Raw genomic sequence first — 12994 nt, 5'->3', positions numbered from 1 at the left:
TCCACTTTTGAACTGATAAATTACCCTTTCAAGTACTATTAAGACCTACAGTTTAGGTTTAAAATGTAATGTCTTGTGTTTGCATATAATTTGAATAAATAAATTCGAATTTCAATTTCCCAGTTATCAATGTTAACTATGGTGTTATCTGGTTATATTGAATGATACGGTGATAAATTGATTCTTAGTCTGTTTAATTCATTTAGACCATTACTACACTGATAGATTTACTTCAATAACGTTATACAATTTGTATCAATGCAAAGTAGTATGTACTTAAATATACACAAATCAACATTATGCTGTTAATAATCAACGCAAATTTATACATTTTTTTAAAGCACACATACTTTATTATTTATCTATATTCTGTTGTTATTTCATAAACAGCGTCATCTGCATTTCTGTCCTTCAATTAAATAGATATATATATTATATTAAAAGTGTGCATCATAGGAATGATTTGAGATGAATAAAAACATTTCCAAATCTTAAATTTATGACGTTTATTAAGAGGAAGTACTTTTTTATTTTGCCTTTAAAATTAAAATAAAAAATAAACGAATTATATGTTTCATTTTTCCTTAAATGGCTTTATCATATTATTTTCATTTGTATATTAACTAAACTTGCTACTTATGACCTTGTTATACTTTTATGATATGTTTGTTTAAAACTATCACTGTTTGTCGTTCACTGGGCATGATTAATAAAATTGAGAATGGAAAGGGGGAATGTGTGAAAGAAACAACAACCCGACCATAGAGAGGAAAACAGCCGAAGGTCACCAATGGGTCTTCATTGCAGCGAGAAACTCCCGCACCCGGAGGCGTCCTTCAGCTGGCCCCTAAACAAATATCTATACTAGTCTGACGTCATACATTTATATTTTGTTTTTGTCACGAGGTTATTAAAGTTTCGACTTTCTTATTTAATGTCACAGGAAAAGAGAGTGAACTTTGTTTTTTTTTCCACTGAAAGCCATCAGGTACTATTAGACTGACGATGATATGAGAAAGGTTAGTCAGTAATTGACATTGAACAGCGGAAATTGTGGATTCCAACGTGCATATTTGTTGTTGAATAATGTGGCTGCAGATGTGTTGCCGCTTTTGACATAATTCATTGCGGAAAGCTTAGGTCACTCTTGAAATCTTTTATGCTTTATGCATACATTCTGTTTGTCAGATTTGTAAATGATTATATTGTGCTGGTTTTTTTTTCTTTTTGTGTTTTTTTTTTATATATTTATGCACTTGATGAATAATGTGCTCTATCTACTGTACGTATAATGGATGTTTCCGAAACAGCTGCTGTAAAGCGGACTTGTTTCATAAGCAATTGGGTTGCGTTCTGTGTCGTAGCAGCCAGGGGCCGTGTCATCGAAAGTGTCCTAAGATTTGTCTTAAGATATATCTTAGGACAAATTATAGGTCAGTATTAGGACATGATATATCTCAGACTCCACATCGAAGGTGTCCTAAGATAATCTTAACAAATATGTTCTATCGTAGTCATAAGTGAAATTTTCTCGCCGTATGATAATGTAATTATTTTAACAAGAATATACAAAAGAATCTACAATTTTTTTATATGCTAGGACATCATAAAGTTATCCTAAAAGTGAAAATGGTCTTAAGACTATCCAAAGACAGCTTATTAGTAGTCCTAAAGTTGGGACCAACATTAAGACATCTCCTAAGATGAGATCTTTTTGATAACACGGCTAAGAGCAACAAATTCTCCTAAGATGGTGTTAGGACATGTCTTAGTCCTAAGACACCTTCGATGACACGGCCCCAGTATAGTAGATGTGTCTTAGATGTGGAACGAGATGCTACGTATAATAGGTAGTCGTAATAAGTAATAACCTTTCCGACGTCATTTTGGATTCTCTAGATCACGTGAGTTATTTTTGGCTATCCTAATCTACTTAGCGGCTAGGTTAGTTATACGTTCAGTATAGTCAAAATCTATATATACAATTGAGAGGTTTAGCTAGCTATAATCCACCATTTTCTACATACGAAAATGCCTGTACCAAGTCAGGAATATGACAGTTGTCCTTTCGTTTGATGTGTTTAATTTTGTCATTCAATCAGGGACTTTCTGTTTTGAATTTTCCTCGGAATTCAGTACTTTTGTGATTTTACTTTTCCCTACTTACATTTTTTGTAGCAGCTACGACACTGATCGCAAGTCAACCCTGTTTGAGATCGTCAGCTATTTAAATCTTATATATTATAAGAATGCCAGAAACTTTAGAAATAATTGCATGTTTTGCACCTACAGGAAGCTTTGTTTTATTTCTTTCCATATTCTACAAACAGCTGACCAGAGTTTTTTTTTTTATTGTAAATTTAGTTAAGCTGTTAACCGGGTAGTTTAAACGAGTTGTGAACACAAGTTAGCTAAGTTGTTATAACGAGTTAGATATAAGCTCACTCGTTATAACGACTTAAAATACAACTCTACCCTGACACTAACCGGCTCCCGTACGTTTGCATACATCTGCTACTTAAGGTTATTACTTAAGATACAACTAAAATTATCCATACATTAAGTTATCTCCATATGTATCAATTACATGTACATGTATGCACTTATTAGAGTAGGAACTGAAACTTGTTTCACACTTTCGTATCTGAAGGAAGTTTCTTCTTCCTGGAAAAATGATAATGGGTGATTACATTATGTCAACAGATGCATATTACCTCAACAAAACAACTGATGCAAAATTGAAAATGTCAAGAAAAAATGGAAAATGTGCAACTTGTGTTAATGTGATAGGAATTTCTATACTGGCGATTATAGTAGTTATAGGTGTTTCTGCTATGACCGCAGTGTTAACTGTTCGTCTAATGGAAACCAACAAACTGGGTAATTTGATATTGGTTCACTAAATTCACAATTTCAAACACGTTTTCAAATAAAACAATTTAAGTATCCTAATTTTTGTTTGTACATACTTTTCAGAGCTCAACACTTCGGAGGAAAACAAAGAACATTCTAATAAAAGAAATTTTGGAAGGAACAATACAAATGAAACAACAGGAACGAATGGCTCAGTGAGCGATAACACTGAGGAAGTCACACAGGGAGAAAAAGGAAATGTCGGTGAAAATGGACCACCAGGTATTCGGGGACCGACAGGCAGAAAAGGTAGGTATGATATAGACATACTTTCATTCATTTGATAATGAATATAAATACAAGTAAAATATCGAATGACTGATTATTATCTGGTAAAAAGACAAGCATTTATAATTCTTTAATAGTAAAACTGTTAGAATGAACATTTACAAATTAAACTTATTGTATCAAAATATCAACTGTCTTGTAATGCAACAGTGGTTCTGTTTTCGCTAAAACCTAAATTAAAAAAATACCGAACTCCGAGGAAAATCCAAAACTTCCCAATCAAATTGCAAAATCAAAAGCTCAAACACACTAAACGCATGGATAACAACGGTGCAATTGGTACAGACATTTTCTGATGTAGATAATGGGACATTATACCTGGTTTTATAGCTTGCTAATCCTTTCACTTATATGACACTTTCATGGACACAGAAGTCAACAACGTGTTATAACCGTTTTGTTTCAGTTGTTCTTATAGAAAAACACTTTTTTCCTAATTAGTTAATTTGAAATATTTTTAAAAAGCTTTTATATTAAAAAAAAACAAACAATCAAATGAATAATAGCGTTCAGATTTACAAAATTTTGGATTGTAAAATAGTTTACAGATTTATGGTAATTTTTATTCTGACTTTTATATATCATATCCAAAATGAGTGATATGTGGCCTATGATCCTCTAGTTTACACAAAGATATTTTCAATTTTCAACTTTGACTAAAATTATTGCTGTGTGTACGTGCAAAATGACAAATAATATGAGAAAAACACATTGACCCCAGGATATATAGGTTCTAACGTTAACTGTAAATCCTGATATATTTAGGAAAGGACGATAAAAGAGGGACGAAAGATACCAAAGGGACAGTCAAACTCATAAATCTAAAACAAACTGACAACGCCATGGCTAAAAATGAAAAAGACAAACAGAAAAACAATAGTACACATGACACAACATAGAAAACTAAAGAATAAACAACACGAACCCCACCAAAAACTAGGGGTGATCTCAGGTGCTCCGGAAGGGTTAGCAGATCCTGCTCCACATGTGGCACCCGTCGTGTTGCTTATGTGATTACGAATCCGGTAAATAGTCTAATTCGGTAGGTCACATTCATGAAAGGGAGGGGGTTGTAGTTACGACGTAAGGAACATATCCGATATCATTTGTGAAACGGTTATTCCATAACGGTCAACCAACTTGTGATGGCGTCCGCAAAATTTACGAAGGGATGATTTCAACTTCACCATTTGGAACTCTTGGTTTAATAGCTTCCTTGTGAGCAGTAACCCTCTATCAAGAAAACCATGATAGGAAATGCAAGCACGGGAATATCGTATCAATTGGGAGATATATACCCCGTATGCAGGTGCTGCTGGAATGTTGCTACTAAGAAATGGAAAGTTCACAATTGGAAAGCTGAAATCATCTCTTTTGTCGTAAAGTTTTGTTTTCAACCGACCCTCATTGTTAATTTCTAGATGTAAGTCAAGATATGAAGCCGACTTAACTGTATCTGTAGTATCCTTTATCTCCAATTCGATGGGATAGATGCGTTCCACATAGTCAATAAATTTTGAATTGTTTAGTGAAAGAACGTCATCTATATAGCGGAAAGTGGAGTTAAAGGATAATCTGATATTTACAAGTAGTAATTTAAGAATTTCTAATATGTATAGAACAAAACATTTGACTTTAAGTAGCAACAATAAAGTTTTAATAGACGTGAGAATTTCTAGTGATGTGTCAAAAATAGTGTATCATGTTAAGATGTACAAAGTTTGTATAGCTACTTCATCTGATCTTCAATTTTTTTTTGTCATAAAATTGTTTAAATATGAAAGTTAAAACTCTAACGGAGATTTTAGAATTTAAAACAAGTTGGGTTTTTTTATGCGTATTGAAATTAAAAACATTAATTAACATACAGTTCATTTTTATTTCAACATGTTATATCTCCATCCAGACACTGATATCTTTTTTACGACTCGACTTACGTATGCATATGCGGACGTTTAATTTTTTTTGTTTTATTTGTATATATCATATATACTTGATGCTATGTTCGCTAAAGAAATAACTATTACAACACAGTTAAAACTTACTTTTATCATGTTCTGTCCATTTCAAGAACAAAACCTGAAACGGTAACAATAAATACAACGAAGATTAAACAGCAGATCATTCTAAGGCTAAAGTCAAATTTAAAATACCCAATTCAGATTTTTAGAAATAAAAAGAATGTCCGTTACTATCTTCGATATATGAATAGTATTAGTATCAAGATAAATTAAGAGATGAATACCGTCATTGCCGCTGTTCCACTCATTTTTACCAAAGCTCTTACTAGTGGATCTCTCCAGATATTCACACATGCATACGAAATTGACAGATATAGAATATTATTATTTACCATAGTTGTAAACGTTATAGGTGAACATGGCGAGAAAGGAACGAAAGGCAACAAAGGACCAACTGGTGAAATTGGCCACAAAGGTCAAATGGGAGAACATGGTCCAGTCGGTAACAAAGGATCAAATGGTGACATTGGTGAAATTGGCCATAAAGGTCAAATGGGAGAAAAGGGTTCAGCCGGTAACAAAGGAAAAATGGGAGAAAAGGGCGAAAAGGGACTTACTGGTGCAAAAGGACAATTAGGTGTCAACGGACCAAATGGCAAGAAAGGTTCAATCGGTGACAAAGGTCAAAGAGGAGACAAAGGTCCTTTTGGTGACAAAGGTGAAAATGGGGACAGAGGTCAGACAGGTAATCAAGGTCCAGTTGGCGAGAAAGGTTCTATCGGGGACAAAGGTCAAAGAGGCGATAATGGAATCGCGGGAAGAAAAGGTGGTAATGGAAATTTCGGAGTCAAGGGATCAGTTGGTGATAAGGGTGTCATTGGGGACAAAGGTCCAACAGGCGACAAAGGTCCCACTGGAGAGTCAGGAAACAAAGGTGCAATTGGCGAAAAGGGTTTGAAAGGGTCTCCTGGTGAAGCAGGTAAGAATATGTATTGTTTTTTACAAAACATGTCAACATATCAGCAAAGAACATCAATCGTACAAAATAATGAATGAGTAGACGAGGACAGAAAGAAGCAACGAACAATAATTGGTATCAGTATCATCTTTGGAGCAATCTGATTAAAGCAAACAATATGTGTCAAGCTTTTCAAAAACGGATATGACAATGGTCCGTTCTTCTTTCTGTATTAATGAACTTTCGCTGGCCTCTTATTTGTTATGATACACACCTTTTAAATAATGTGCAGGAATTGCAATGGCTAAATGTTTGTTACCAGAACTTGTTATCGAAGCTTAGACACAGGATATGTGTAGTACCGTAATTTTATTATCTAAGCGTAGTTTGGTTTATTGGCAATTATTTATTAGTTGTGTTTCTCATCCACCCCACATCTCCGTTTTGTTTCATTAAAATTCGTGTTCGTGTATATTTGATGAATTTGACCTTGTCGTACGTACATGAAATATATCTATTCATCTGCTAAATGAAAGTGCACTGTCATTCGAATGATTTCTGTCTTAATCTTATTGTAATCGAAGCTCCGTTCATCTCGTTTTATCTTATATTTAATACAATACAGTGTTTTATATATTCAATCATATAAAATAATTTCTAGGATGTATGAATGCTAAGTGGTTCTCTCTACCAATAAATCCCAGTATAAAGTCAATGGCGGTGAGATTGAATTAAACACCAACAATCAAGCATTCAGTCGATGCACATTGGTTTTGCCTACTCCTAAAATAGTTTGATTGTTCTTTATTGATATTTATCATAACATAAAAAAGTGCACATGTATTTGAATTGTTTACTTATGAATATTTATTAAATTATACTTGAAAATCCCTACAAAAAAACCCAACATGTAACAACATATCGCATGCCTCGTTTGTTGAATGACATCTTTGAATACAAGATGAATAATAAAAAAAATGTTAAAACAAAAATTTTATGCATCTCTAAATGTTTTTCAACTCTAAATGCTTGTTATTGCAGGAAAGGTTCCTGCGGTTGTCTTTCGTGCTCGAAATGTGGGGCCAGACTCAGATCTTTCGAACACTATAATTAAATTTCCTAATGTAGCTATTAATTATGGGAGTGGATATGACACATCAACTGGAAAATTTACAGCTCCCCAGGCAGGAATATATTTGTTTATACTACAAATATGTCTAGAAGATACACATAATGTGCTAATGACATTGAGAGCTAATAACAACAAAATTGGGGTTCTTAATGAGAAAAACAGTCATGATGACGGTCCATGTACCTCCACTAGTGCTGTTACTGTGTTGTCAAAGGGAGACGCAGTCTGGGTTTATTGTGATTCAGCAAGTGCCGGTGATTCAGTATGGAATGCAGGTGAAAATGGAAATAGCTTTTCGGGTGTCTTGTTACATACAGGAACTTTGTAATTCATACAGCAAACAGTAGTTTTGCATTATAAAGTTGTCAAATTGTTTTGTTTCAAGAGAAGTAGGGCACGTTTTCTAAATATGTCACCAACCCTATCGTTTTTGAAAAGATTGCTCCTGTTGACCGCATAAAATTATGTTCATTTTGAAAATGGCCATTTTCTTTATGTAGATCACGTTAGAATTGGATTATTGTTCCATGGTACATATTTTACGATAATATTGTTTTTCAAGATCATTTCACTTACTGGTTTAAATATCTGTGGAAAGAAATATTTTCCCTATTGCTTTCATCAGATTTAAGAGGACTAGTCTAGCTTTCAATTCGTCTCACTTCAATTTAGCTTAACTCGAATAGCGTTCTGATGAATAATTTCCAACAGTTACGTAAATCAAACAGGGTTTGCAGTATGAAAAAGTCTTAATCCTTTGAAAGTTTTGTACTGTTAAAACAGTAAATTAGATAACAAACATTGCAAAAAGATAACTGTCACAAAACTCACATTACACATTTTGATAGCAAACATTGCATGCAGCATTCGAAAAAATAGTAACATTTGAACTCGTATGTGTGTCAATTGTTGAACAATCGCAATTATAAATGCTCGAAATAATTTCTGAATTTCATTATATGGGTACTTATAGAACGTCGTAATAGTTTTGATGCCACTGCTGATGGAATCTTTACTCCCCGACGGTATCACCAGTCCAGTATAGTCAGCTCTTCTGTGTTGACATGAATTATTATTGATGTGGTCGAAATGATAAATTATCTGTTAACAAATCTTTGATTTTTTTTAAATACTAAGGCTTTTCTACCTCTGACAGAAATAGATTACCTAAGCTTTATATGTCAAAACTTTACGGAATTTTTTATCAACAATGCTATTCAACTTCGTACTTTATTTGGCCTTTTTAACTTTCTGGATTCGAGCGTCAGTAATGAGTCTTTTGTAGACGAAATGCACGTTTGGCGCAGATACTTAATTTCAATCCTGGTATCTATGATGAGTGCGTTTGAATCATATTCTCGATCGATCCGAGTCACACAATAAAGTAACATTATATTAGAAAAGATATCAGCCCAAATTATACCCGTGCGTAGATGACACGTGCAATTTTGTAATAGCTTCATGGATATGTGAACACGTCAGTGCTGGTCAAAATGATGATAGCTTTTCGGGTATCTTAAAAAGCTTGTTACATGTATATATATCAGGGTTTCCGCTGGCGTTCGCCATTTTCGCAATTTGCGAAAAAATAATAATTGTGGCGATAAAAATTCGTCATTTGCGAAAGAATTTGGCGAAAGAAATATATAACCGATTTATTTTCCTCCATCTTGTTTATTTACTTTTTATTCGAGTTTCTCGGACTTTACCCGATCAGACAATACTCGGAATTCACCTTGACCTCATTAAGATTTAGACAGAAAATCAATAATCAGCTGATTGCATTTTATAGCTATCGACAACAAAGGACTAATTAATAAAGGTGTTGATTGAATTGTTTCACAAAATGATATGGTCAAATGGCTTCCGCTATAAATGTCACATACAGAATTTATTTACATCTTTGCGACGCACGTGTTTGAAGCAAACTTTTGACATCTCTCCCTTTAAATATAGTTTTGAAAAGAAAGCTGTTGTGACGAAAATTGTTCAAAAGCAAGAAAAATCTCCGATTGAAAACTTTATATTACTTATTAAAAGAGGGACGAAAGATACCAAAGGGACAGTCAAACTCATAAATCTAAAACAAACTGACAACGCCATGGCTAAAAATAAAAAAGACAAACAGAAAAACAATAGTACACACGACACAACATAGAAAACTGAAGAATAAACAACACGAACCCCACCAAAAACTAGGGGTGATCTCAGGTGCTCCGGAAGGGTAAGCAGATCCTGCTCCACATGTGGCACCCGTCGTGTTGCTTAAGTGATTACAAATCCGGTAAATAGTCTAATTCGGTAGGTCATATTCATGAAAGGGAAGGGGATTGTAGTTACGACGTAAGGAACATATCCGATATCATTTGTGAAACGGTTATTCCATAACGGTCAACCAACTCGTGATGGCGTCCGTAAAATTTACGAAGGGATGATTTCAACTTCACCATTTGGAACTCTTGGTTTAATAGCTTCCTTGTGAGCAGCAAACCTCTATCAAGAAAATCATGATAGGAAATGCAAGCACGGGAATATCGTATCAATTGGGAGATATATACCCCGTATGCAGGTGCTGCTGGAATGTTGCTACTTAGAAATGGAAAGTTCACAATTGGAAAGCTGAAATCATCTCTTTTGTCGTAAAGTTTTGTTTTCAACCGACCCTCATTGTCAATTTCTAGATGTAAGTCAAGATATGAAGCCGACTTAACTGTATCTGTAGTATCCTTTATCTCTAGTTCGATTGGATAGATGCGTTCCACATAGTCACCAAATTTTGAATTGTTTAGTGAAAGAACATCATCTATATAGCGGAAAGTAGAGTTAAAGGATATTGCTAACTTCTTATCTTTCTTCCTAAGAAGTTCCTGCATGAAGTCAGCCTCATAATAATAAAGAAACAAGTCGGCGAGTAGAGGGGCACAGTTTGTTCCCATTGGAATGCCGACAGTCTGTTGAAAAACACGTCCTCCGAACGTAACAAATATGTTGTCAATCAAGAAATCAAGCATCTTGATAATATCAGTTTCAGAGAATTTTTTGTTTGAATCAGAGTGATTCTTTACAAAGTAGGATTTATCCCTCCCTAAGACAAGATACTTGTATCTACGTTGGCCATTCTTTTTTATGAAGCAAAGTAATATCAACTCTTTCAATTTGTCTTTTAGTTTGGAATGTGGAATACTTGTGTACAGGGTAGAAAAGTCAAATGTTTTAATACTGTTACAAGATGAAAGAGAGTTAGATTGTATGTACTCTAAAAGATCTTTTGAATTTTTAAGTATCCACATCTGATTCACGCCACCTCTAGAATAGGCAGTTTCACAATAACTTTGAAGCCCGTCTTTGATTGCTGATAAAATAGATGTTAATAATTTAGAAAGAGGTTTCGTGGAGCACTTGGAAGACCCAGCAATATACCGTTGTTTGTAAGGACACTTATGTAGTTTAGGTATCCAATACAGTGATGGAAGATCCAGTTCTTCATCTTTGGTTGAAATTCCAAAGGAACATAGAACAGACCTATGATTATCCAGGATTTCCTCTTTGGTAAGTGTCGTGAGGGTATATGTTGAGTTACCAAGTGAATTGTCAATACCTAATTCGTTTATCAAGCAGTTGATGTAGTGACTTTTACACACAAAAACGATGTTATTTGGGGCTTTATCTGCAGGGACAACAACATATTTGTCATGGAGGTCGGATAGGTGTTTTGCAACATTTGTGTCTTTAAAGATTGACGTAGCATGGGCATTGATACTTATTATATATATTTATTATATATTTGTTGTGTACAAGATGTAATTTTGTACAAATTATAATTTGTACAGGGTTTTTGTACAAGTTATAAGTTTTTTGACACCTACCTTCTTGCGACAGGTGATACAGGTTTAACTTATAAAATGTACCAGTGTAATGTTTTAAATTCAAAAAAATATACATCAACCTAACATTTAGTGCTATTCTCCTTGCCTTCAAACTGGAAATGAGGATACCTGAATGGTTTAAATTCTAATTTTATTTTTTTCCTTATACCATATTCATATCTATACAAAATCTTTGTGAGGTCTTATAAAGTTTTTGTACCAATGCTTAGTATTAGACTGTATCATGAAGTTGTGAAAAATTGACAGAAATATGCGGAGCAAAAGACTGTGTGCTTGCATCATCCATTTTTGTTCAGCAGGTCATAAAACACTGATAACTTGTACAAAAATTCTGTACAAATTATAATTTGTACAACATTACAACTTGTACACAACATATATATATATACATACAGGAACAGTATAATCCACACCACACACAGAAGTTACCAATTTAAAGTTATCTATATAGTTTTGTTTCGATACCTGCAAAATTAAAATAACAAAAATACTGAAATCCGAGAAAAATTCAAAAAGGAATGTCTCTAATCAAATGGCAAAATCAAAAGCTCAAACACATCAAACGAATAACATATGATACATTTTCCATAGATTTTTCCAACACGATTTGTTTGGGAAAGGTTGTTCCTGTTGACGTTATGTTTCCATTTTAAAAATAGCTATTGTCATCATGTAGATTACATTGTACTTAATTGTAATTGATTATATCTACATGGTACATTTTTTATGTGAATATTTTTTTGTCAAGATCATATCATTTATAACTCTTAATTTAAAATATCATAGGAAGTAATGCTTTTCCCTTTTGTTAACAACAGTTTCAAGAGGATAAGTCTACCTTTTTTAAGGCTTACTTCGATTTAGCTTAGCTTGAATAAATTTTTGGTTTTTAATTATCACATTGAAAGCATCTAACGGTGGTAATATGAAATAGTCTGTAATGATTTCAAATTTTGTACTTAACCCTATGCCATTTTTGTACTTTTAAATTCCCATTTTTGGTTTTTGTGAAAAATTGCAACAAGATTTATGTCGCAAAAATATAAAATCACGTTCTTCATTTTGATGGCACTATTTGTATGCAGCATTTAATCAAATAAATGCACGTTACTATTTCTGAATTAACAGTAAATGGTTACCAATAGACGGTCGTGATCGTTTTTAATCATATTCTCGATCCGAGTAACACATTAAGTAACATTATATTGAAAACGATATCCACCCAAAACAAATGCTTTCTGATACATTTAAGGTATCAGAAGATTATTCGGTATTTAACTTTATGAAGACTCCCGAGAAGGACGTGCGTTCAAAAAAGCACAATTCTGCGTTTAGACATTTGTATGCATCGAGACATGATTTATACATTAATCATATCATTAAAGCCTCGGTCACATCTTACCTGATAGCTCGAACGGACGACTAACGGATAACTTTTTTTTAATCCGTTCATGTCCGTTATACGTCCGTTCTTATCCGTTAGACGTCCGTCCATATCCGTTGCATGTCCGTTAAGCGTACATTTTATCCGTTGCATGTCCGTTAAGCGTACGTTTTATCCGTCGACGTCCGTTCTGTCCGATGGAAAATTTTGAGCATGTTTAAAACTTTGAACGTCCGTTAGGCGTCCGTTTTGTACGATACTCGTCCGTTCCGTTTCCGTTTTATATCCGTTACATGTCCGTTATACATCCGTTGGAGGTCTGGAAGATAAATTCACCAACGGACTTCTACCGGACGTATAACAGATAAAACGGATGATGAACGGATCTGAAACGGATAAATGCCAGTTGAAAATTTTTCGTTCATAAATTCTTATTATTCATAATCGATCTTAGAACTTATAGGCACGTCT

At 33.9% G+C, this 12994-nt stretch overlaps 1 protein-coding gene across 1 annotated transcript; it reads left to right on the top strand.

Annotated features, from left to right (window-relative positions):
• The first annotated feature begins 2582 nt into the window (after positions 1-2582).
• Positions 2583-7998, top strand: LOC139517778 (otolin-1-like). Its single transcript, XM_071309203.1, has 4 exons — positions 2583-2880; positions 2977-3162; positions 5575-6141; positions 7162-7998. Exons 1-4 carry the CDS (start codon positions 2673-2675, stop codon positions 7578-7580), a joined length of 1380 nt encoding a protein of 459 aa, XP_071165304.1. The 5' UTR covers positions 2583-2672; the 3' UTR covers positions 7581-7998.
• The last annotated feature ends 4996 nt before the right edge of the window (positions 7999-12994 follow it).

This window comes from Mytilus edulis, chromosome 3 (genome assembly GCF_963676685.1).
Source record: "Mytilus edulis chromosome 3, xbMytEdul2.2, whole genome shotgun sequence".
Classification (NCBI taxonomy): Eukaryota; Metazoa; Mollusca; class Bivalvia; order Mytilida; family Mytilidae; genus Mytilus; species Mytilus edulis.
The sequence above is the reverse complement of the archived record's forward strand: the minus strand, read 5'-3'. Positions and strand labels throughout refer to the sequence as shown.

Bases quoted from the DNA above. Each gene is read 5' to 3' on its own strand.
- LOC139517778 (XM_071309203.1), top strand. From the start codon at position 2,673: ATGATAATGGGTGATTACATTATGTCAACAGATGCATATTACCTCAAC. The intron at 2,881-2,976 runs GTAATTTGATAT...CATACTTTTCAG, and splicing joins AATGGAAACCAACAAACTGG to AGCTCAACACTTCGGAGGAA. The intron at 3,163-5,574 runs GTAGGTATGATA...TAAACGTTATAG, and splicing joins GGGACCGACAGGCAGAAAAG to GTGAACATGGCGAGAAAGGA.